Raw genomic sequence first — 22,909 nt, 5'->3', positions numbered from 1 at the left:
CTGTGAATAGCTCTTCTCTGAGAACTAGACACTAAAATAAATAAATAAATAAATAAATAAATAAATAAATAAATAAATAAATAATAAAATAAAATAAAATAAAATAAAATAAAATAATAAAATAAGAACTAAACGCTTAACCACCGAGCCACCTAGGCGTTCCTGGGTGTAGAGATTATTTAAAAAAAAAAAAAAAAAAAAAAAACCACAAAAACAAAACCAATTTGATAAGCGAAGGCAGGGCTGCAGCTGAACTTCAGACCCACTGGTGCCACAACGTTGCTGAGCTGATGCGGTTCCCACACAGGCTCTGGTCCCACCTCCTTCCCACCTCCCAGCCTGGCCTCTGCAGCCTCTGCAGCCTCTGCAGCCTCCACAGCCTCCACAGCTCCTTGAGGTCTGGACACTGGCCTCCACTGGCATTCAGGTTTCCATGCAGCCGCCTCTCTAAGAGTGACCTTCCTGACCACGCTGTGTGACACAGTGCCCTCTGTCACCCTCCTGCCCCTTCCCTGGCTCTCATTCTCTTCCCAGGGCTGCTCATTACTTGATTCATTAAATATTTATTTGTTTCTTGTCTGTCTCCCACCACTTACTTCACTGAAGCAGGAAATTTATCTGTTTTCACTGAATGCTTCATTGAAAGCAGGGAATTTGTCTGGTTTGTTCACCGGAATACGACTTGAGGTACTTGATACACATTTGTTAAATATGCTCAAACTTCTTGCAGTGACACACCATTGTCACGTTTTTTTTTTTTTTGTTTTGTTTTCCATTGTCATGTTTTGAGCTCTTCACCATCCTCTCTGCTTCAGTTCCAAATTGTTGAATCCCCAGAATCAACCAAGGACTTCCGTCTGCTGCCAGCCCCAAGGCCTGGGGCCTCCTCCCTCAGGCTAGCACCTTCTCCAGCTGACCATCTTCTCTGGGAAATCCTGCTGCACCCAGCCCCTCCTCAGAGCAGAAGCGCCGTCTCCGATCTACCCTGTCCCCTCACCCTGCAGGTGATATTGGGTGTGTTGTTGTTAATTATATGTGTGTCTGTCCTGTTGCCTCTGCGGATGGTGGGGGCCCCTTAGGACAGGGATGGAGGCAACACAACCTGACTAACTAGGACCTTCCCCAAGGACCCAGTAATCACCTTGGTACCCGTGGGCACCCGGAAAGCTTGGGTGGGTGCCTGACAGCAGACACAGGCACACCCAGCATCACCACTGACCTCAGGAGCCAACAACCTACAACACACACAGATACTCTTTTTTTTAAGATTTTATTTTTATTTATTCATGAGAGACACAGAGAAGCAGAGACAGGCAGAGGGAGAAGCAGGTTCCCCTGCAGGGAGCCCAAAGCAGGACTCGATCCCAGGACCCCAGGATCATGACCTGAGCCAAAGGCAGATGCTCAACAACTGAGCCACCCAGGTGCCACCCACCCCACACAGATACTCTTAAGGGCCCTCTAGTTGCCTGGCCCTGGCCTGCTTTTCCAGCCTCCTCTTTAGCTACTCTCCCCACCCCCAAAGCCATCGGCTCATCTGTCCCAGAGTCAGCCATGGATGTTAATTACTCCCCGAGAACTCTCTTGCATCTACACCTTTGTGGAGGGTCCCAGGGCCCTGCATCCCCCCCCCCCACCTGAACAGCTTTCATGCCTCGTTCCAGCATCAGGGAGGCTTCAGGGCATCTGTGGAGCCTGGCCCCAGAAGCCAAGCCCTCATCCATACCATGTCTGGTTTCGCCCATCCACCTGTCTTCAATGCCCTGTTGAATGAGGCCACCCAGGTCTGGATTTTCTTTCTCTGACACCAAAGCTTGCAAAAGCTGAAATCCCCCCACCTCCAAACAGGAGCAGAGCCACCCATAGAAGTAATTTATCCCAGAAGATGCTAGGTAGGCTGGGAAGGTGAGTGATGATAACTATTCGTAACTAGAGGCACCAACGCCCAGTGCATGCTTACCACGGGCTGCACATTGTTGTAAGCATCATACCTACATTCTCTCCTTCCATCTCTATGGCAACCTGGGGGGAGGACCAATGACTGGCTCCAGTATTTAGATGGGGAAATTGAGGCTCAGGAAGGTTATGTTATTTGCCCAAGATCATACAGCTAAGGAATAGTAAGAGCAGGGACCCAACCTCGGGATAACAAGGCTCTAAAATCCCCCAATTTTTATTTTTATTTTTATTTTTTTTAAAGTTCTTTTTTTTAAAAATTTTTATTTATGATAGTCACAGAGAGAGAGAGAGAGAGAGAGAGAGAGAGAGGCAGAGACACAGGCAGAGGGAGAAGCAGGCTCCATGCACCGGGAGCCCGATGTGGGATTCGATCCCGGGTCTCCAGGATCGCGCCCTGGGCCAAAGGCAGGCGCCAAACCGCTGCGCCACCCAGGGATCCCTCCCCCAATTTTTAAAAAAAGATTTTATTTATTTATTCATGAGAGACAGAGACAGAGAGAGAGAGAGGGAGGCAGAGACACAGGCAGAGGGAGAAGCAGGCTCCATGCAGGGAGCCCGACGTGGGACTCGATCCCAAGTCTCCAGGATCACATCCTGGGCTGAAGGCAGGTGCTAAACTGCTGAGCCACCCAGGGACCCCCCAAACTTTTTTTTAATAGTCTCCACACCCAGCTTGGGGCTTGAATTTATGACCCTGAGATCAGGATCTGAACTGAGATCAAGAGTCAGATGCTTAACCGACTGAGCCACCCAGGCGCCCCTAAAATCCCAAACTTTTTTAAAAAAAGATTTTATTGATTTATTCATGAGAGACACAGAGAGAGGCAGAGACATAGACATAGGGAGAATCAGGCTCTACACAGAGAGCCCAATGTGGGACTCGATCCCTGGACCAGGATCACACCCTGAGCTGAAGGCAGACGCTCAACTGCTGAGCCACCCAGGCGTCCCTAAAACCCCAAACTTTTAACCCCCAAGCTGTACTGCCTCTCATGCTCTGCTGTAATCACGTGTAGCATGTCCTGTGGCAGCAGGAGAGTGATGGCCTGCACAAAGACAGAAGAGAAAGGGGTTGGATCATATGAACCTACTGGCTTTTGCCCAGCCCTATCCAAGGTTGAGGATGCTGTGTCCAGCAGATGAGAGTCTCTGGAGTAGTTCTATTTCATGGGACCAGGAGAGCTGGGTCAGTCTCCCTGGAGAACATCAGAGATTAACCTGTCCTTCCCTCTATCCCTCATTTTACATTTAGGGAAGCCCTGCTGATTTGCCACACTGTCCTTGGTCCTGGAGCTACAATGTCCCTGGGCAGGCCACGCAGGGAAATAAAAACACTGCAGATCATCATGGTTAGTGCTACCTATTAAGATAGTCTGGGAGCTCAGAGAAGCAAGATGGTGGCCATCCCTGCAACTTTGGAGAACATGAAGTTTGAGTGGAACATAGAGAAATATGTACCCACATTTTCTTATGGCATATTTATGGTCTCACTTTTCACATTAAGTTTTCTGGGGTTTTGTGGGGGGTTTTGTGTGTGTGTGTGGTTTTTTTTTTTTTAAGATTTTATTTGTTTATTCATGAGAGACACAGGAGAGAAAGGCAGAGACACAGGCAGGGGGAGAAGCAGGCTCCATGCAGGAAGCCCAAGGCGGGACTTCATCCCCAGACTTCAGGATCATGCCCTGAGCTGAAGGCAGATGCTCAACCACTGAGCCACCCAGGAGTCCCTGCAAATGGTTTTTAAATCATCCATCTTCTCTTATTTGCTTGAGTTGCCATCTCTATCATATGGTAAATTGGTATTTTTTTATTTTTGTTTTATTTTTTTAAAAATATTTTATTTATTCATTCATGAGAGACACACACAAACAGAGAGAGAGGGAGGCAGAGAAACAGGCAGAGGAAGAAGCAGGCTCCGTGCAGCAAGCCTGATGCTGGACTTGATCCTGGGACTCCAGGATCACACCCTGGGCTGAAGGCAGGCACTTTAACTGTTGAGCCACTCAGGTGTCCCGGTATTTTTTTTTTCTAAAGATTTTATTATTTATTTATTTATTTATTTATTTATTTATTTATTTATTTATTTATGAGAGACACAGAGAGAGAGGCAGGCGAGACATAGGCAGAGGGAGAAGCAGGCTTCATGCAGGGAGCCTGATGTGGGACTCGATCCTGGGTCTCCAGGATCACACCCCAGGCCAAAGGCAGACGCTCAACTGCTGAGTCATCCAGGTGTCCCCGGTATGTTTTTTTAAAGATTTTTTAAATTCATTTTTTCAGGAGAGACAGAGAGACAGAGACACAGGCAGAGGGAGAAGCAGGCTCCATGCAGGGAGCCCGATGTGGGACCCGATCCCCCAACCCCGGGATCACATCCAGAGCCAAAGGCAGACGTTCAACTGCTGAGCCACCCAGGCATCCCAAAATTGGTATATTTTTAATCTATTTCCTTAGTTTTTATTCTGTTTCATTGATCTAGGGAGAGAAGTGCTATACTGGAATGGCAGCGTTTGCAAGCTCAGAAGTCACAGTTTGTGAGGTTTGCCAGTGCTCTCATTCGTGAAGTGGAGACAATAGTACCTGCGTCGTATGGTGGCTGTGGAAGATTGAATGAGATAATGCACAGAAAGTGCTCATTGAATCAGTGAATGTCAACTGCCATGATGATCCCTCCCTGCCCCGTTCAGGACCAAGTACCAGGATGGGGAGGGTGAAATCATTAAGCACTGAGCTTCAAGTTGGATGGCACAGCTCTGCTGCTCACTATCTGCAGGACCTTGGGCAAGTTACTTACCATTTACCATCTGTTGTAGCTTCCTCATTTATACATGGCAATATAAAAGTACCTACTGCAGCATGCTGTGAAAATTAAACATGACAATGTTTAGGGCACGACACATCACAGCCCTTCAATGAAGGGCTGATTATTATTATGTTATAATTTATTATCTTATGTGTTGTAGGACACATAAGATATATAATAATAACAATAAATACATAATTTATTATATATTATGGGGCACATAAGATATAATAAATACATAATTTATTATATTATGAGCTGTAGGGAAAGTAAAAATAAATATATGATTTATTATATTATGTGTTGTAGGGCAAGCCCCTTCTCATGTTCTTCCCTCAAAACTGTTCTGGGGAGTGGCAATCTTTCAGGGCCTGGTCTTCTTTGGGTGAACAAATAGAATTTCTGGATCTACAAAGTTGATACTGAACCCCTGAACTGTGCTGGAAGTCACTGTGACCAGTGAGGTCTTGCATGAGCAACCAATAGGGTTTTAGACAGAATGGGGAAGTGAGTGGAGTGGGGCTTTGAAGTTTATATAGCAAATTTAAAAAAATTAGTCTCCATGCCAATGTGGGGCTTCAACTCATGATCCTGAAATCAAGACCTGAGCTAAGATCGAGTTTGATGCTCAGGACGCCTGGGTGGCTCAGTGGTTGAGCATCTGCCTTTGTCTCGGGGCGTGATCCCAGAATCTTGGGATTGAGTCCCACATCGGGCTCTCTGCGTGGAGCCTGCTTCTCCTCCCTCTGCCTATGTCTCCGTGTCTCTTGTGAATAAATAGATAAAATCTTAAAAAAAAAAGTTGGCTGCTCAACCAAGTGAGCCACCCAGGTGCCCCTCATATAGCAAATTTCTAAAAATGTCTTTAGGGATGCCTGGGTAGCTCAGGGGATTAGTCCCTGCCTTCAGCCCAGGGTGTGGTCCTGAAGTCCTGAGATGGAGTCCCACATTGGGCTCCCTACATGGAGCCTCCTTCTCCCTCTGCCTCTCTCTCTGTGTCTCTCATGAATAAATAAATAAAATCTTAAAAAAATAAAAATGTTTTTATTTTGTCTTAATTTTTACCTTAACAAAGGAATTTGCATATTTTAAAAAGCCAATTAGTTTTATAAGGCACTTAATTAAAAATACCAGTCCCCTGTTCTAGTTCTCCTACCTCCATACGTGCTGCTCTAGATGGCACTCCTGGGCTTCTTGGCTTTCTTTGGGACACCTCGTATTTCTTAGTAACATAGTCCTATTGTTTCTTTTCTTCCATTTTATTTTTATTTTTATTTTTTTTTCTTTTCTTCAATTAGAAGATGAGGATATGGTTCTTTCAATTCATGACCCTCCTCATGTCCCCCCCCCCCCCATGCATTCAAGTACATCATAATGTTTACTTAACTCCATACTCAGTGCTTACATTACTAAGGCTGTGAAAATAGTCTTCAGAGCTGAGTTATGTCATGTCCCTACTAAGACTCTGTGAATCTGTAAAAATTGCTTTTGTTAATTAACATCAAGGACATGAGATTGAGAAACTTCACTCTCTAATATCCTGTAGGTACTGACTTTGCGATTTGAAACCAATGGGTGAGAATGGGACGTCCCACTGTGGCCTAGAGGTCTGAACCAGGTGCATCATGTCCACACAGAGAGGCAGCCTCAAATTCCAACCTCCCTGCAAAGCTTCAAAAGGGGGCATCTGGACACAGCACTCTACCTGTATCTTTTTTTTTTTTCTTTTTTTTAAATTTTTATTTATTTATGATAGTCACAGAGAGAGAGAGAGAGGCAGAGACACAGGCAGAGGGAGAAGCAGGCTCCATGCACCAGGAGCCCGATGTGGGATTCGATCCCGGGTCTCCAGGATCGCGCCCTGGGCCAAAGGCAAGCGCCAAACCACTGCGCCACCCAGGGATCCCCTCTACCTGTATCTTAATTATGTAGTTATCTATTACATAATTCCCTAAAATTAATTATCCTAATGTTGTGGTTACAAAGTGGACCCCAGTCCCCTTCTCAGCCCAGGCTTGCTGATGTCTGCCCTTACACCTGTGCTTGGCTTGAACCTGTCAAGACTCCGCGGCGTGTACGCCCCACCTGCACCTGTCCCCTGAGGCCTGTAAGCCTCACCTGCCTGCACCTGTGCCCCCGGCCTTCTCTTTTACGTAGTTTCCTATGTACCTGCCATGAATTCGTCCCTAAACCTCTCAATAGCTCGAACCCATCAGGTAATTCTCGGGCTCCACACTTTTCTTTCCTCCAAGACCTCCTGCTAGGGCCCCTGTTCCTCAGGGCGCCAGGGCAGTGAACTCCTGCGTCTAAGTATTAAAGAAAACCTGCTACCTCGGATGGAACAGCTCCCGAGGAATACGTGAGTCAAATTTAGGGAGAACTAGTGACATTCCCATCTTCTTGCAAAGTTTGACAGTGTTCTCAGAAGGACGTCAGCCACCGTGGAGCGGGGTCCTGAGGGACAGAAGCGGCACCGAAGCCCCTGGGGACTCAGGCGGCCGTCAGAGGCCCCCAATTCCCAGAGGACCAACCGCGAGGACTACAACTTCCAAAAGGCCAGGCAGAGGCAGAGCGCCGAAAGGACTACAACTCCCAGAATGCCGCGCCGAGGCCTAGCGAGAGGCGCCGCCGCGAGAACTACAACTCACAGAAGGCTGCGCGAGCCGAGAGGCCTTCCGGATGCTGACGTAGGAGCCGCGCCGGGCTAGGGAGACGCGGGCGAAGGTGAGTGCGGCTTGAGGGCCGATAGCGGGGGTAGGGTGGGGTCCGGGGCGACCTGGGCGAGAACCGCGGCGGAGCGGCCCCGCGGGCAGGCGATTCGGAGGGTGGGTGACGGGGACAGGTGGAGGGGGCCGCGGGACGGACGGGACCGCGAGCTCTGCTTCCTCTCCCCGCAGTGCTCATGACGAAGTTAGCGCAGTGGCTTTGGGGACTGGCGCTCCTGGGCTCCACCTGGGCGGCCCTGACCACGGGGGCCCTGGGCCTGGAGCTGCCCTCGCCATGCCGGGAGGTACTGTGGCCACTCCCGGCCTACTTGCTAGTGTCCGCCGGCTGCTATGCCCTGGGCACGGTGGGCTACCGCGTGGCCACTTTTCACGACTGTGAGGACGCCGCCCGCGAGCTGCAGAGCCAGATCCAGGAGGCCCGCGCCGACTTAGCCCGCAGGGGGATGCGCTTCTGACACCCCAGCCCATTCTTACCCGACAGCCTTTCCTCCCGCGGCCCATTAAAGAGAAGTTTATTTTCTAACATTGTTTAGTTGGAGCATAGACAGCGGGGACTTGGGGGTTCCGTGTACCAGCTGTGGGTCCCTCCTCCTCTTTGCTCCAAAGGAGGCAAAGACCCCTTCTTAAGATCTCTGATAGAAGTGTCATTTCCCTTTCTTGGTCCTGTTAACCGTGTCTGGAAGTACTTCTCAGCTTCTCTTCTTCCCAACACCCAGGCTCTGTTCTAAGGCCTCCACCGAGTTCGTGGTTCCTTCAGATACCTCTTAGGAGCCAACCTAGCAGGCCAAGCTGTGGGTGGGATCGTGGACCTCTGCCCTTCACCAAACCAGGCAGGTTGAGAATCACCAAAAAGAGATGGAGCTTTGATGGGCAGGGGTAGGCAACAATTTATTTTAAGGCACACTCTGAAGATTTCACCCCAACCTCCACAATTAAAAAATATAATCTATAAAAAATAAGTGATTCATTTCCCAAGTCTCAGCCAATCTTCCAAGCAAAACACTTTCTTTGGTCCCTCGAGTCTCAGTGTTAGTTGTTAGTTTTTCTTTCCCACAACCCACTGCACTCATGGAGCTGGTCAGCAGACTGCTGAGACACAGAGCTCTCTTTGGTAGCAGGTTGGCATGAAGATGAGCAGTGGTCAGGTGAACTGTCTCAGGTTTGCAGGAGCTGATAGTTCCTGTCTGGCCCCTGCGAGTACTTCCAGAAAAGCCAGAGGCGAACAAGGCTGGTGAGGATCCCAGGTAGGTTGGGCACCTGAAGTCACAAGGGCTGCTATGAGGAGAGGATTTTCCACCTTTCACACCTATTGCCCATCCTTCTGCTCAGCTTACCATGATGTAGGGATCGCCCAGCTGAAACCCATAGAGGGTCCAGGAGGCAGAGGTGAGGAGGGTGGCAATGGTGAGTGGGAATGAGAGACGCTGGGTTGATTTCGTCTGAATGATCTTGGCCTAGGTAAAAGGATGAAAGACCGCTGTCCCAGACACATCATAAAGCTCTCATTTGTCTGAGAATTTCCTCAGAAAAAAGATCAAACATCCTCTCCCTCTTGTCTCCCAGTCACCTACTTCTACTGCCTGTCTTCCAGGATCTTCCTTCCTTTGGAACGTAGGCTACAGTCTCTGGCTATGGGACCCTGACCCTTCTTATCTCCCCCACTTCCCTGCACAGCCCCCACTCACCAAGTCAGCCAGTGGTGAGAGGTACATACTGATGGTGAAGCCACTGCAGAAGAGGCCCAGCTGCTGAAGCTGGGTCTCCAGGTTGGGCACCAGGAGCCAAAAGTAGCCAAAACCTAGGAGAAGGACCCCCACCAGGGTTGCAGTCTGAAGGAGCACCGGCCGCTGCAGGGGAGAGAGGAACCTTTCTTTTAGGTGTCCCAGGAGTCCTCTCTGATGGCCCTGCTGGAATTAGTTCATCCTGCCCTCTCCTGCTCCAGTGGGGGAGGTAACCTTCACTAAGCCTCCAGTATAGCTCTTGCTGCAGCCTCCTCCCCACCAGTAACAAACCCGTCTGATCCCCTCACAGCACTGGAGGTTTCTAGAGGAGAAGGCTAGTATTGGTGTGAACTTGGTATACACAGTAGGAACCTAATAAATGCTGGTGTGATTGGGGAAGCAGAGCTAATCAACTCTTTTGCCAGTCCTGACTCTGAAGGAACTCTCAGAGACAAAAGCCCGCTCCCCTCAGCTTGTTGGGCAACAAGGCACCATGGGGCTGAGCAGAACTACCAGCTTGCCAGAGATAGGGGGGTGGGGGTGGGGGACTGCTCAATGCGTGAGTTCCAGAGGCTGGCTTCACGGAGGAAGGACGACTGCAAGACCGCAGACTGGAGGGGCCTTCCAGGAAAGGGTGGCAGTGCCAGCCTGTCATCTTCTAGGAAGCAGTGTTTACTCTGCCAGCAAGGCAGGGTGTGCAGCACAGAGGTGGGTCCCAGGGAGGGCCGCTACCTTCCGAGGGCAGTAGTGCACATACACCAAGATATACAGGGTCTGAAGCACAGCACCCGTGGCGTTCACGAAGATCAGGATCCCGTCACCCTTCAAGGCCCCGTAACTCAGCCAACTCAGGTTGCTGCAGAGTGGACAAGACGGTCATTCGGGACGGGGATGGGAGGGGGACCCGGGGTTCCTCCTCCCCCCAATCCCCACCTCCCTCAACTTCTCCCGCCGCAGACGCCCGTCTCACTTGATGTCCGTAGTGAGAAAGGGCAGGAACTGGACATTGTCCACGCTCCGGGTCATCCGCATGTGCCTGAGGTCCGAGCTGTAATGGACCCCCGAAAGTAGAGGTGAGAGATGGGAAGAGAGAAGCGGGCTGCTGGGGAGTCGAGATCCCTGACACCTGTGGTCGTCCCCGGACAATTGAAGGTCTCGGCCCCGCCCCGTCTCTGGCCTCTCCCTCAGGTGCCCCGGCTCCCTCGACCCGAATCCACTTTGACCCAGGTTTCGGACGCAGCCTGGGGCTGCGCCCACGTCCATGTCCCCTCTCCCTTCCTGACTTCCAGCGCCTGCCCCCGCCTAGCCCAGCCGCACTCTCACAGGCCGGTGGAGTACATGGCGAGGGTGAAGAGCACGCAAGCCCCGGAAAGGAGTGAGTCAGCCACGCCGCCCGGCTCCATCTCCCCCGGGGTCGGATCCCGAGCTGCCCGCCGGCGTCAACTAGCTAACCCGGAGCCCGCCCCGGCGGAGCTCCGCCCCCGCGCGCCGCCGTCCGCCGGAAATGGGCCCGCAGCCCCGCCCACACGGACGTCCAGCCGGAACCATGCCCCGCCCCTGCAGGTCCTCACGCGCGCAGAAGCCCGGGTCGGATGTTTCCTTCCGGGTTCCAGCTGGTACCTCGTCCCGGCTCCGCGGACCTGCCGGGTCCCCGCCGCCCCTCAACGCTCTGCTTACCCCCTGGCTCACTCGGACCCCAGCCTCCAGTCTCTTGCTCGTGACCGACGTGGCCGCCCACAAAGCAAAGCTTGCTGAACCTTCGCGGCCAGGAGCCCCGGACCACGGCTCCCCGGCCCAGGCTTTGAGGCTCCCCGGTCTGAAGCCTCTTGCCGGGGCTTTCAGCCATACTGCTGTGTGCCTTGGCCAGTCTGCTGGAGCGCCAGCCTCTGACCCCTAGTCTGCCCGACTAGGCTGCTGGGAACTTCCCCTGCCGCAGCCCACTGCCCCGGTGGCTGGGGCTGTGGGAGCAGGTCACGCCTCAGCTGCTGTTCCCCGGACCCCTCCAACAGCAGGAGCCCAGTGCGGGAGGGGTGTGGGGGGTAGAGGTTTCACAGGAAGGGCTTCTAGGGTGGGCTGCAGCCTAGAGCCCCCAAGACTGCTGCCTGGCGCACAGAGGAGGAAACACCCTGCCCTTTGGCGCTGGGGAGGGGCATGTATTCTTTTCAGAGGGAAGGAACAAAATTTAAACCCAGTTGTTACCTGGTGGTCCTCCAGAGCCTAGCACATGGCAAGGACTCAGTGGTCATAAATGAGGGTGGAGGTGGGGTGAGGGCAGAGAAACAGGTCCAAATAAAGAAACACATGGCTTTATTTATTTATTTTGTATAAAAAAACTCCAGTTGTAGAAATCAGCACAGACACACATCAAGTTTATATACAGATCCTGTACACGTGGGCCCTGCCCTGACAGCTACACTCTAGGCACAGGGTGGCACAGCCCCCCTGCTGGCACAGCTCTGGGGAGTGCAGTCCCCAGATGGGACAGGATGCAGTGCCTGGTTACAAACCTCTCCATGGCAGCTCCAAAGACTTCTAGAAGCCTTGGGAGAGATGCTGGATCAGCTCAAGCATGCTGCCTCTCCTGTCTCTGCCTCCCAAGCATGAAACCGTCTCATGCTTTTCCTTCAGTCAGTTCATCTGGGCATCCTGCCTCTCTTTGGAGGGGCATCTTTGCCAAACTCAGTGTCCATCTGCATGACCCCAGGCCCCTTCCAGCTTGATTCCCACAGTGTTGGTCTTAAGAGGCCAGGTCTGCACAGCTTGTTTCTTTGGCTTAAGGGCAGGAATGGTAGGGAAAGGACGGTCTCCACTTCTTTGTCCGTCCCTCAGGGTGGAGGCAGGGTTGGCACTGCCAGGCTCGTTGACCTCCTTTGGGTTGAAACCCTTAATACTGACCCATTTTGAGGCTGCTGAATGGCAGCTTGTGCATGTGGTGGGAATGGTTCCCAGGACAGGTGAGGATGCCTCTGCCAGGGCTCCTCAGCCCCATTCCAATCCATAGGCTAGATGTGGCCTCTGCCTTCATGGGGTCTGCAGCAGCAGGAATGGCAGGAGCAGCACCACCCAGGCGAGGGGGAAGAGGCGGGGGGCAGCACTGTGACCGATGCTATGTAGAACCTGTATCTCTGGGTCATCTGCAAGATGAGAGGGCAAAGCCCCCAAGGTAAGTGGCCCTACTGCTGGCACTGGCCCTCAGCTCTATGAGGTTTCCCCAGCCCCTGCTTGTGCAGAAGCCACCTTCTGTACCCAACCTCTTTAAGCAGACTTCAGGCCCAATTTGCTCAGGCTACCTACCTGCCAGAAGTCTCTTCTCTTGTGGATTGGCATGGGCCTGAGGACTGTGAGCTGAAAGGCAAGAGTGGTAGCAAATCAGGTACAGTACTGGGGAGGCAGATGGGCGGGACCTCCCTGCCACCCGAAATCACTTGCACAGGCCCAGCAGCGAGATGGAGGAGGGAGGCCCACAAGACTCTGACACTCACTGATTTTGCCACTGACTGTCACCTTCAACTTCAAGCACCGGTCTTCCTGATGGTCAATGGGTTTGGCTGTAAGATAAACCCGCAGAGTGTCAAGGGAGGAAGAAAATACAGGTGGCAGACACCTTCTGCTCTCCTTTTTCAGGCCTTGTTCATTTGAGGCACTCTCTTCCCACTCATCTGTGATCCTCACCTTCCTTGTTGATGGCCTGCTTTCTTTTTATTTTTTTAAATATTTTACTTATTTACTCATGAGAGATACAGAGAGGCAGAGACACAGGCAGAGGGAGAAGCAGGCTCCATGCAGGAAGCCTGACACAGGACTCGATCCCAGGACTCTGGGATCACAACCCTGAGCCAAAGGCAGACAGAAGCTCTACTGCTGAGCCACCCAGGCGTCCCTGTTGGCCGGCTCTCTGCCTCATGCTCAACCTTCCATTCTTTGCCATGACCCTTGGCTTTGGAGATAGCACTAAGAAACACACACAGACCATGTCCTCTTGCTACAGTCCGTCCTTTCCTCCTCACAGCTTGAAGTAGGTTGGGGCCTTCCTACTCTGCTCCCCCTGCCTAGACTCCACTGACAAGCTGATTTTCCAACTCATGAAGCCACCAGTGCCTCCCCAGTGCCCTTGGGACAAAGTCCTAACTCCTTAGCACTTTCTAGGCCCCCATGATCTGCTCAGTCTACCTCTCCCCACTTCCAGCGTCACTCCTGCCATAGTTTGAATCCATATGGAGTTCCCTGAAGATACCATGCTCCCCTTTGCACATGTCTCCTTGTGCCTGGCCAACCCTTCTGCTTGTCCTAAGCTCTTGGGCCATATTCCCCAGGAATGCTTCTCTGAGCCTCCTGAGCCTGGCAGGTACCCAAGTCATTTTCCCAAGGCCCCTTGGTCCACATCTTCATATCACAACTGTTCTAATGGTCAGTCTCCTCTGTATGTCGCTTTCCAGCTTCCTAGGGGATAGGGACTCTATCATGTTTGTTTATCTCTGTGCCTGTTCTGCCAAGCAGAGTCCCCAGTACGCAGCAGCAGCTGACTCCATGCCTGTAATGTGAATGAATGAAAACAATTCAGGATTGGAAGGGGCTGTGTGCAGCTCTGAGCGCAGGCATCATACTGGCCGTGTCCCTCTATGGCCTGTGTGCATGCCCTGAGGACTCACAGATATAGTAGTAGCTGTGCCCCTCTTTGAACTCCTTGCCCAGGGTGAAGGGCGTGAAGCGCTGGAATTTCTCAGATAGCTTCTCCGGGCCATGCCTGGCACTGGGCTGGTTGCATTGCCAGCGGACTTGGTCCTTGGATTGGGGTTGGCACAGCTGGTACTGCTCATGCTCCACCAGGTATAGGGTGTACCGCTCCATGGCAGTATCCGCCACAGCATCATCCTCGTAATGTGGACAGATGATGTCCAGGTAGTCATTCAGCCGCACATGTACCGTGTAGTCCTCATTCCGGAACCTGTGCATGAAGAGCAGGAGAAAGCAAGTGGTCATTTGGAAGCCAGGCCAGGGCTGTGAGCCACCAAATGTTTAGTTGGCCCCTCACATTTCACATGGGAACCCTACAAAGATTTTTCTTGGAAAAATTGGAAAGTTGGAAGCCCAACTCCCAATGTTTACTGCTCTTGACCTCTTCAATATCTTTACACCATCATCAAACATGCTTCCTACCATCACTACCTCTTGTTCATCCTCTACATAGCATCCACTTTAGGATCCTTCAGGTACCAAAGCACTTCCCAGATATTTACCCAAGGAAGGGCAAATGACTGTCGTAGCTCACTCATCCTGCTCTTCTACAGGAAGTATCTCCCCAAATCTGTTCTCACAGGTGTTCCCTTAAATGCTGTTAGCCCTGGGGCTGAGACCCTCCCATCAGGGTTGAGGAAACCCTTCTTTCTGCGCTCAGCCCCCAGCACACCTGCGGCTCCCGGTCCCTCACTCCTCTTGGCCTCGCCGGGGAGACCCCGATCGCAGTCCACCGGTCAGCTTCACTCCCGCCCCCAGCACACCAGGCCTACAGACACTATCGGCCCACTTACAGCAAATCCTCCCCCCACCCCACCAAGCTTCCGCAGTTGTAGCTCACACCTGTGTCCGCCTCTCAAAGCACCCCAAAACTCCCAGCCCCTTCGCCTCCCAAGCCACACTTTCCCAAGCGCGGAGCTCCAGCACCGCCCGGCTTCTCTGGGAGGCTGCCTCTCAGCCCCGCCGCCCCGGGCAGCCGGCTCTCTCCCAGCCCTGCCCCCGGGGCCCCTAGGGCTCCAGCCCGGCGGCCCGGACACCTGGCTCCAGCCGGGCGCGGCGGGGTCCCGGCGGGGGAGGTGCCTCCCTCCCCGCAGCTCGGCTGCCCTGCTATTCTGAATTCCCCCAGCTCCGCCCGCGAGACTCTGCAGGGTCGGCTGCCAACCTGCTGCCAACCGGAGCACCAGCAAGGGCACGGGCGGGGGGAGGGCAGGAGTTCGGACGGGAGGCCTCCAGGGTGGGCACCTCCGGCCCCCAGCGGCCCGGCTCCGGGGCCGCGTGCCAGCGCGCGGCAAGCCACCCCTCCCCCTCCCCCACCGGGCGGGGGAGTAGGGGGGAGGAGCGCGCGACCGAGGGAGAGGCTTTTAAAATTCCTCTCTGGAGAGATAAACATAGAAGCCATTTCAGAACAGGTATTTCAGCTCTGGGCCTGGCGTCTTTCCCCGGTTCCCGTGACGGGCACTGACTCATTCCTCACCCACCTCTGCCGCCCGCCCCGGCGCTCCGGAGAGCTCGGTCCACTGTGGAGGGGTCCCGGGGCCCCCGGGGCCAGGACTTGCCCCGGGCACTGTCCTCAGGCCTGGGGCTCGGGCAGGTCTGCGCGGGCGGCGGGGATGGGGCGGGGCGTGGAGGCCAGCGCCCACCTCCCGGCAGCCCCCCGCCCCCGGCTGGAGATCCGCGCCGGGGCCCTCGGCCTGAGTCACCCTGGCCGGCCTCACCCCTACCCAGCTCATCACCGCCTCTTCGGAGCCTGCAAGCTGGCCCGGCCTGGCCGCCTGTACACTGCCCTCTGGCCGGCTTCTCTCCCGTTCTGGGTGGGGGGAGGGGGGTGCGCACGTGCAGCCAGATGGACAAGGCAGAATTTGTGCTGGGTGGGGGCACCCACTGACCTGCCCCCGCCCCCAGGACAATCTGTTCCACTTAGCGCTCCTTTGACTCTGGCCCTCCGTCTGGGAAAAGGGGGCAGCGGCGGCGTCAGGGAAGGCGGGGAGGGGGAGCAAGGAAGAGGCTCCTTCCTGAAAGAGAGGAAATCTGGGAGCTTGGGAACGGAAAGGGCTCCCCCCCTCCCTCCTCACGGCTTCCTGCCCCCCCCCCCCAGCACCTGGCATGGGCAATAACAGGACTTCGCTCTCTCCCACTACGAGGTTGGAGCGGGAAGCAAGGAGGGAGGGGGGGCTGCCCGGGCTGCCCCCGTGGCCAGGGGGCAAGAGGGCATTGCCCTCCGGGGTTAGCAGCTGGCTGCTCCCTCTCTCCCAGCCCCAGCCCACAGACCCTCACCGGGCCGGGCCGTGTTGCCACTGGGTCAGAGGAAGCTGGTTCAAGGAATTCCTCAAGAGGAGGGGGGTCAGGCGTTCTGGGCTGAGGGTGGCCAAGCGGAGTGAAGTGTTTTTCCTGACCCCACTGCCCAGCCCTTCTCTCCCTGCCCCGCCCTACCACCCCCTACACATCCTTCTCCCGTTTTCCCACAAATATTGTTCCCTTAACTTCTGAAAACTCAAGGGCAAGAACAAAGGGTCCAATGGGCTTCTTCCTCCCAGGACCATTTGCCTCCCAGCCCTAAACCTGCCCAGGAGACGTTAACTCCTTCCTGCCCAGAGCCCTCTGTGGCCCTTTTAATCCTTTCCACTCTTTCTGAACTTTTCCCAGGTGTGCCCCCCCATCTCAAAACCACATACCTCCCTCCTGCCACCTCAAAAGATCTCTTGTGTGTGGAGAGGAGCTTTCCAGGGTCATCTCAAACACAGAATGCATAGGCTTAAAGCCGGAAGGGCCAGGTTCCTTCTGAGGGGTCCTTCCAGGGTTACAATATGAGCATTCTGCTTACTCCTGATGTCACATTAGGGTACCTGTCTGTGTGGGCAGAAGTCCAGGTGACCCACAAGAAGAGGCACAGAGGGTTTTGTGGTAGAAGGACCTAGAACAAGAGCCCTGAAGTGTTCAGCAAGAGTCCCGCACTTCAGGGTAACAGAGGGATGGGAAGGAGCGGCAGAAATAACCCTGTGCAAGTAGTCCCGGGCAGGTTCCTACCCAGGGGCGGAGTACTCCCAGTTATGGGGATAAAAGGGGGAAAAAGCCTTAGGAATCCCTCCCGCCTCTGGTCACTGCCACAAGACTCGGGACAGGGGCTGGCCAGCGCAGTTACCCAGGCAGGGGGCCGGGGCGTGGGCAGTGCCAACCGGGCGCCCGGGCTGCGCGCAGGAGACTCAGGGCTTACTTGGGGTTTGAACTGTTCCAGAAGACGGTGTGGCGGTCAGCAGCGGCCAGACTGCAGCACAGACCCAAGAGCGGGGCCCAGAGGAACTCCATAGCGCAGAGCCTGGCCGGGCCGGGCGAGGACGAAGGGCTTCTCGGGGTCGGGTTCCCGCGGGCTGTCTCGGCGGCGCAGGCAGCACCGCGCACTGTTCTGGCCCCTCCTCCCGGCGACTTCGCCTTTGGGGCCGGCGCCGCCCGGCCCGCCCCCGGCCCCGCCCCCAGAACCGCCCAGCCAGGAGCGCTGCGGCCCCGGCGCTTGGGGGCTGGGAGGGAGAGGAGGGGGGAGGAGGGAGAGGAGGAGCCGGACGGGAGCGTCTGCGGTGACAGAGGTGCCCTGCGCGGCGAGTTGGCTTGCCCGTCGCTCTGCGCGCGGCCCTTTGGGCCCGTGCGGGGGGCTGGCTCTGCGGCCCCTGGCTCGGGGGCGTGCGGGACAAGGGAGCCAGCTGCACGTGCAGATCTTCGAACGCTCGGTGCGGGAACCTGTCGTGCCGCTCCGCGCGCGGCTTGCGCGGGGTGCAAGGTCCTCTACCCGGCCCACACCTTTCCCCAGCCCCGCACACCCGGGCTCCGGCGCCCGCCTTCCCGCCCTCCTCCCACCCGCCTTCCCCGGACTCTGCGCTCGGCTGCCCCTCCCCACACACGCGGCTGTTTGTTTTCGTTGAGATTGTCAATGTTGTCTTTGTTCGGAAGATTGTGTCATCGTCTCGATGCCGGGAATAAAGTGCGACCCTGTGTGATCAGGTGTGAAACGTGTGCGGCTGGGGCGAAGGGCGCCTCTGCCCATCATCGCCTGCGAGAGGGAGGGACACTCGGGTTCCCGGGTCCGAGAAAAGTCTCTCCCGTTTCTAATGCTAATGACGCGTGTATTTGTGTGCGCGCTTGTGTGCCAACACACGTGTGCACCGCGCGAAAGGGTTTTTAATCTGGACTGTGAGAATCTGGGCAGTCACCCAGGGTGACAAACTGTAACCACACATGTGCATCTGGCATGTGTAAATACGTGTGCTGGCACGCGAGCGTGAAGGCATGTGTGTGTAGCTTCACAGCCGCGTGTGGGGAAGCGTGTGCAGCTCCGGCGTACGCGTGCTAATGTTAGTGAACGGCGTGTGAAGAGGGGAAAGGTGCACAGGCGAGCGGGGCGTGTGCGGAGGGGCGGGAGTGTGCATGGCGGGGACCGCCGGGCGGCGGCGGCTCCGGGCTGGCGGGCCCCTCCCCCTCGCCGGGCACTCGAGCCCGCGGGGCTCGGCCTCCCGGGGCTCCCCCGCCGGCATCTGCAGCCCTCTGGAGAAAGGTTGGCGCGAGGGAGGACAGGTGTTTGCCGAGGCCAGTGTGGGCGTCTGGGGAGGGAGGCCCGATGCTGTGTGTCTGCGTGTCACTGCGTGGCTGTCTGCGCGCCCGGCTGGCCTCGAGAATGTGTGCGCCTCCCCGGCCGGCTCTTCCCCGCCGCTGCGCATCGCGGGAAGCCGCAGACCCGGGGCTCCTGGCCGGCTCAGGCCCAGCTCCCTGCTTCCCAGGACGTTTCATCCTCTTTTTTTACGGCCGGGCCTGACGACAGCGCCTGTAATTACACACGGCCGCGACGCCGCTGCCAGTCGGGCGCAGAGGTCCTGCGGGGGAGGAGCCTGGGGCGGGAGGGCCGGGGCTGGCCTCCGAGGGCCGCGGGCTGCGGTAGGAGAGAGCCACCCCGCGGACTGTAAACACCTCCTGAGCCTAAGCCGATGTCTGGGTTCCCCCTCCCCCGCGCCTCCGCCCCAGGCGGCGCGCCCAGCCCCGCGGTTGCAGACTTGCAGCCCGCCTGCTCCCGCGGGTCCGAAGTCCAGCGGCCCCCCAGCCCCGGGGCGACGCCTCACGCGCGCTTAGCTCACCTGGGAGGACACCTGGGTGTGGGCCTCCTACGTGCCCCTGGAGAGATCACCCGATCCGCGCGCGTGTGTCCCGGAGAATCGCGGCTCGGCCGGTAGAGGGTCTGAGCCCACGGCGGCTCCGCTGGACTAGCCCGGCACCGAGGGCGCGCGGCAGATGGTCAATACGTGCTGGTGGAGGGAGTGAAGTCACTGTCGAGTGAAGGGGCTGAGCTTCTGGAGACTTACTGCTCGAAGAGGGCTTTGTAGGGGAGGGTGCTGGTAGCTCTCCGGGGAGGGTGGCCTTGCGTTGCGGATCGGGAGCACATCCCCCGTTTCTCGAGCGCCCGGCCTGGGGGCGGGATCGTGTGGAGTCCCAGGGCTGCGCCGCTTGGTCGGGCAGGTTGTGGCGCGCTGGGCCCAGCCCGGCGGGGCCACGTCCGTTCCACTCTGCCTGTGTCTGGGTCTGGGTCTGGGGCAGGGCTGGGGCGAGCCGGATGGGGAAGAGGTGGGGGCCCTCCCTGACTTAGAGCTGTTCCCAGTACTCTCACTTCAGGCTTTGATCCCCTCATTCTTCGATACATGTATTTGTGCATGGGGTGTCATTTGTCAGACTTGGGAGGGCACCTCAGGTGTGGTGTTGTTACCGAGGGTAAGGGTGGGTCTGAGATAAAATCCCTGCCCTTGGGAAGCCCCTAGACCAGTAGGGGAACTATTAGACAAGTCACACTTTATACAACATACTGGCCAGGTGCTGCAGCCCAGGCTGCTGTCCACTGGCCACCATGCTCCCTGGTGGCCCCTTAGAGCTGCACCATGACCTGCCAGACCCAGAGGAGGGCTGCAGGTACTCTGCCACCCAGGATGAGACATGGCCAGGACTTCCACTCCCAGATGCGGCTCCTCCTGCCCCCTCCCTGCCCACCCCGGACCCAGCCTGCCCAGGCAGCTGGTGTCTGGCTCTGGCCTTGGACTACCTCTGGCAGCCAGTTGTGTGCTTCTGTTGGCTCCTGCTACTGCCACCCCCAGGCAAACATCTGTGCTCAGTGGTGAGAGCTGAGGTGGCTGCCTGTCTGCCTGTCTGCCTGTCTGGGAAATTCCCCTAGTGAGTCCTTTCTGGAAATTCCTGAGGTGCAGGATTAGCCCTCTGAGGCCCCAGGGGAGGCCCACCCCCGGAGAGAGATGCTGTCCACCTGCGGGACGGCACACTACCCTCCTGGAGGCGCTCTTTCCAGGCTGTAACAGGCTGCCACTCCCTTGCTGAGTGCCCTGTGGTTTGAGGTGGGGAAGGCCAGGGCCATAGTGCCCCTGGGCACTGTGTAACCTGGCACAGCTCCAGGGCATCTCTGGGCCATGGGGTGAGGCGGGAAGGGGACTGCCAGGGTAGATCCTGAGCCTGGAGTGGCCTCTGCTCCTCTCTGTCCATGTCATTTGAAAAATAAAGGATATTTTCCCACTTTATTAGTAATGTGTGTATATTTTTCAAAAGTTGGAAAATAGAGGACAGTAGAATAGGGTGGGGGACACAGCCTCCACTCTTAGCATCTTTGTCCCTTCCCTGCCAGCCTTTGCTTGAGAGTTTGTTTGCTTTTAGATAGTGTGATAAGTGACTCATTTCTATTGTTATTTCTTTTTTTTCCCTTTTAGCTTTGCAACAGAAGACATTTTTCAGTGTTATAAACTCCCTGTAAACAACATTTTAAAAAAGATTTTATTTATCCATTTTATTTATTTATTCATGAGAGACAGACAGAGAGAGAGAGAGAGAGAGAGAGAGAGAAGCAAAGATATAGGCAAAGGAAGAAGCAGGCTCCATGTAGGAAGCCCGATGTGGGACTCTATCCCGAGACTCCAGGATTACACCCTGAGCCACCCAGGCATCCCAGACATTTTTCATGGCAGCATAATGTTTCATTAGGTGTCTGAGTGTTTTCTGTCTGCCAGTGTCATGAGGACACATAGAAATAAATTAGAGTGTCTGCACACTCACTCAAGCACTCCTCAGTGGCTGAGCAGAGTTGATTGCTTCTTTGAACTTACAGGTGATCCTGAGGTTGAATTCCATTCACTGGATATTTATGGTGCACCCACTCTGATCAGGCTCTGGATTGGGGCTGAGGGCTTAACCGAGGACAGTAGGTGAGGGCCCTGCTCTTGTGGAATTTACATTTTAGATGAAATCTGGACATCTGCTTTCTTAGATTTTGGAGAATTTTACAGATGTGAGAAAATGCTTTTGATATTGCCAAATGGAAGCCAAATTCTTTTGACTACTGGTCCAATTCTCTTACTGAGGGATAAGGTGACCAGAACCTAATGGATCTGTCCTTCCTGCATATTGCATATCCAACTCCAGATTTGGGGGGGTGGCATTCTTCCCCTGGGAGCCCACTGCTGGGAAGAGGAGGCTAGACAGGATGGGGAGTGGGAGGGAGATGGAACAGGCAGTGCTAAGGAGGATGGACATGACTGTGGTTTCTGCACAAAAATCACCAGAAGGTGTTTTGTATGTGTGTGTGGAAACAATGGGGACTCTGAAGTGTATCTTTACCCTAAAGTAATTTAGCCTGCTGGCAAATATATAATTAGAATATAGGTTGAGAATTATAATAGAGTCATAAGTGATACAATAGGCTGTGGGCTGGGGTGGGGGAGGAATGTTTATTTGGGTGAGGAGGGCTTCACAGAGGAGGGGATATTTGGAATGGGTTTTGGAGGGGGATCCCTGGGTGGCGCAGCAGTTTGGCGCCTGCCTTTGGCCCAGGGCGCGATCCTGGAGACCCGGGATCGAATCCCACGTCGGGCTCCCAGTGCATGGAGCCTGCTTCTCCCTCTGCCTAAGTCTCTGCCTCTCTTTCTCTCTCTCTCTGTGTGACTATCATAAATAAATAAAAATAAAAATTAAAAAAAAATAAAATTAAATTAAAAAAAAAAAGGAATGGGTTTTGGAGGATAAGTAGGCATTCATATTCAGAGATGAGGGGAACAAAGAACATAAGTCGCAGGGGTGGCAGTCTGTGCAGGGAACACTCTGGGGTAGCTACAGGTACAGACTGGGCCTGTGGGAGTGTCAGCCCCGGTGGGGAGAGCAGAAGGTGGTTTGCAGGCCACGTACCGAAGGTCTCAAATCCATGCTCAGGATCTCAAACATTGTTCTGTAGCTCATAGATACTTGAGGAGGAAACAGCAGATTTTTTTTTTTTTTTAATTTATGATAGTCACACACACACAGAGAGAGAGAGAGAGAGAGAGAGAGAGAGAGAGAGGCAGAGACACAGGCAGAGGGAGAAGCAGGCTCCATGCACCGGGAGTCCGACGTGGGATTCATCCCGGGTCTCCACGATCCAGCCCTGGGCCAAAGGCAGGCACCAAACCGCTGCGCCACCCAGGGATCCCAGATTTGTATTTTAGATAAATCATTAGGGTAACAGAATGTGGGTGAAGGAGGGAGCCCAGAGGCTAGGGGGCTGGTTAGTTCTGGTGGGGTGTGGAGGGCCAGAGAACAGGTTAAACAGTGGAGTGGAAGCCCCACCATAGGCCTCCGACAGGAGTCTTGGATGGCCTGGGGGGCAGAAGCACCACTTCCGGGTAGGGAGTGCTGGAGAGAAGACCTGGCTGGATAACCCAAGGCTAACCGGTTTAAAAACAAGAGGTTTAGGTCTGCGTCTCTCATGAATAAATAAATACAATTAAAACAAAACAAAACAAAAACAAGAGCTTTTATGTTTCCCCATGAGGAAGCACTCTTGAAACAGGACAGCCACTCATTAGCATCCTTGAGGAGCCAGTTCCCAGGTCCCTCTGCCTTGTCTGCTTTGCTGCCCTCACTACTGTGGTCTCAAGATGGTGGCCTGAGCCAAGGAGATGCATTCCAGC

General features: G+C 54.8%; 3 protein-coding genes across 7 annotated transcripts; 1 reads left to right on the top strand and 2 right to left on the bottom strand.

Moving 5' to 3' along the window:
* The first annotated feature begins 7,399 nt into the window (after window positions 1-7,399).
* On the top strand, window positions 7,400-11,523 carry DPM3 (dolichyl-phosphate mannosyltransferase subunit 3, regulatory). Of its 2 annotated transcripts, XR_011996270.1 has the most exons (3): window positions 7,400-7,486; window positions 7,660-10,282; window positions 10,499-11,523. XR_011996270.1 is itself a non-coding variant. In XM_072732498.1 (2 exons), the coding sequence occupies exon 2, from the start codon at window positions 7,665-7,667 to the stop codon at window positions 7,941-7,943; it is 279 nt and encodes a 92-aa protein (XP_072588599.1). In that variant the 5' UTR covers window positions 7,400-7,486; window positions 7,660-7,664; the 3' UTR covers window positions 7,944-11,523. The 2 variants fall into 2 exon arrangements, 1 of the variants encoding a protein (XP_072588599.1); XM_072732498.1 differs by having other exon boundaries at window positions 7,660-11,523.
* SLC50A1 (solute carrier family 50 member 1) lies at window positions 8,351-10,672 on the bottom strand. 3 transcript variants are annotated; one of them, XM_025997208.2, is made up of 6 exons: window positions 10,533-10,672; window positions 10,180-10,257; window positions 9,942-10,065; window positions 9,174-9,335; window positions 8,823-8,942; window positions 8,351-8,745 (listed from the first exon to the last, which is right to left on the bottom strand). In XM_025997208.2, the coding sequence occupies exons 1-6, from the start codon at window positions 10,610-10,612 to the stop codon at window positions 8,644-8,646; spliced, it is 666 nt and encodes a 221-aa protein (XP_025852993.1). In that variant the 5' UTR covers window positions 10,613-10,672; the 3' UTR covers window positions 8,351-8,643. The 3 variants fall into 3 exon arrangements, with proteins under 3 accessions (XP_025852993.1, XP_072588598.1, XP_025852995.1); XM_072732497.1 differs by having other exon boundaries at window positions 8,351-8,716; XM_025997210.2 differs by lacking the exon at window positions 9,174-9,335.
* EFNA1 (ephrin A1) lies at window positions 11,500-17,368 on the bottom strand. Of its 2 annotated transcripts, none has more exons than XM_025997206.2 (5): window positions 17,155-17,368; window positions 13,859-14,154; window positions 12,692-12,757; window positions 12,504-12,554; window positions 11,500-12,343 (listed from the first exon to the last, which is right to left on the bottom strand). In XM_025997206.2, the coding sequence occupies exons 1-5, from the start codon at window positions 17,244-17,246 to the stop codon at window positions 12,231-12,233; spliced, it is 618 nt and encodes a 205-aa protein (XP_025852991.1). In that variant the 5' UTR covers window positions 17,247-17,368; the 3' UTR covers window positions 11,500-12,230. The 2 variants fall into 2 exon arrangements, with proteins under 2 accessions (XP_025852991.1, XP_025852990.1); XM_025997205.1 differs by lacking the exon at window positions 17,155-17,368 and adding an exon at window positions 15,106-15,414.
* Between the last annotated feature and the right edge of the window lie 5,541 nt (window positions 17,369-22,909).

Source organism: Vulpes vulpes, chromosome 13 (assembly GCF_048418805.1).
Source record: "Vulpes vulpes isolate BD-2025 chromosome 13, VulVul3, whole genome shotgun sequence".
NCBI classification, from domain to species: Eukaryota; Metazoa; Chordata; class Mammalia; order Carnivora; family Canidae; genus Vulpes; species Vulpes vulpes.
Note: the sequence above shows the minus strand (reverse complement) of the source record. Positions and strands in the feature narration are given on the sequence as shown.

Excerpts from the sequence above, each read along its gene's own strand:
- EFNA1 (XM_025997205.1), bottom strand. The coding sequence starts at position 15,410 with ATGAGTCAGTGCCCGTCACGGGAACCGGGGAAAGACGCCAGGCCCAGA. Across the intron at positions 14,155-15,105 it reads GGTGCTCCGGTTGGCAGCAG|GTTCCGGAATGAGGACTACA; the intron begins GTTGGCAGCCGA and ends CTTCATGCACAG. Across the intron at positions 12,344-12,503 it reads AGAGAAGAGACTTCTGGCAG|ATGACCCAGAGATACAGGTT; the intron begins GTAGGTAGCCTG and ends CTCATCTTGCAG.
- SLC50A1 (XM_025997208.2), bottom strand. The coding sequence starts at position 10,612 with ATGGAGCCGGGCGGCGTGGCTGACTCACTCCTTTCCGGGGCTTGCGTG. Across the intron at positions 10,258-10,532 it reads GCCATGTACTCCACCGGCCT|CTCGGACCTCAGGCACATGC; the intron begins GTGAGAGTGCGG and ends GGTCCATTACAG. Across the intron at positions 8,943-9,173 it reads TCTCACCACTGGCTGACTTG|GCCAAGATCATTCAGACGAA; the intron begins GTGAGTGGGGGC and ends CCTTTTACCTAG.
- DPM3 (XM_072732498.1), top strand. The coding sequence starts at position 7,665 with ATGACGAAGTTAGCGCAGTGGCTTTGGGGACTGGCGCTCCTGGGCTCC.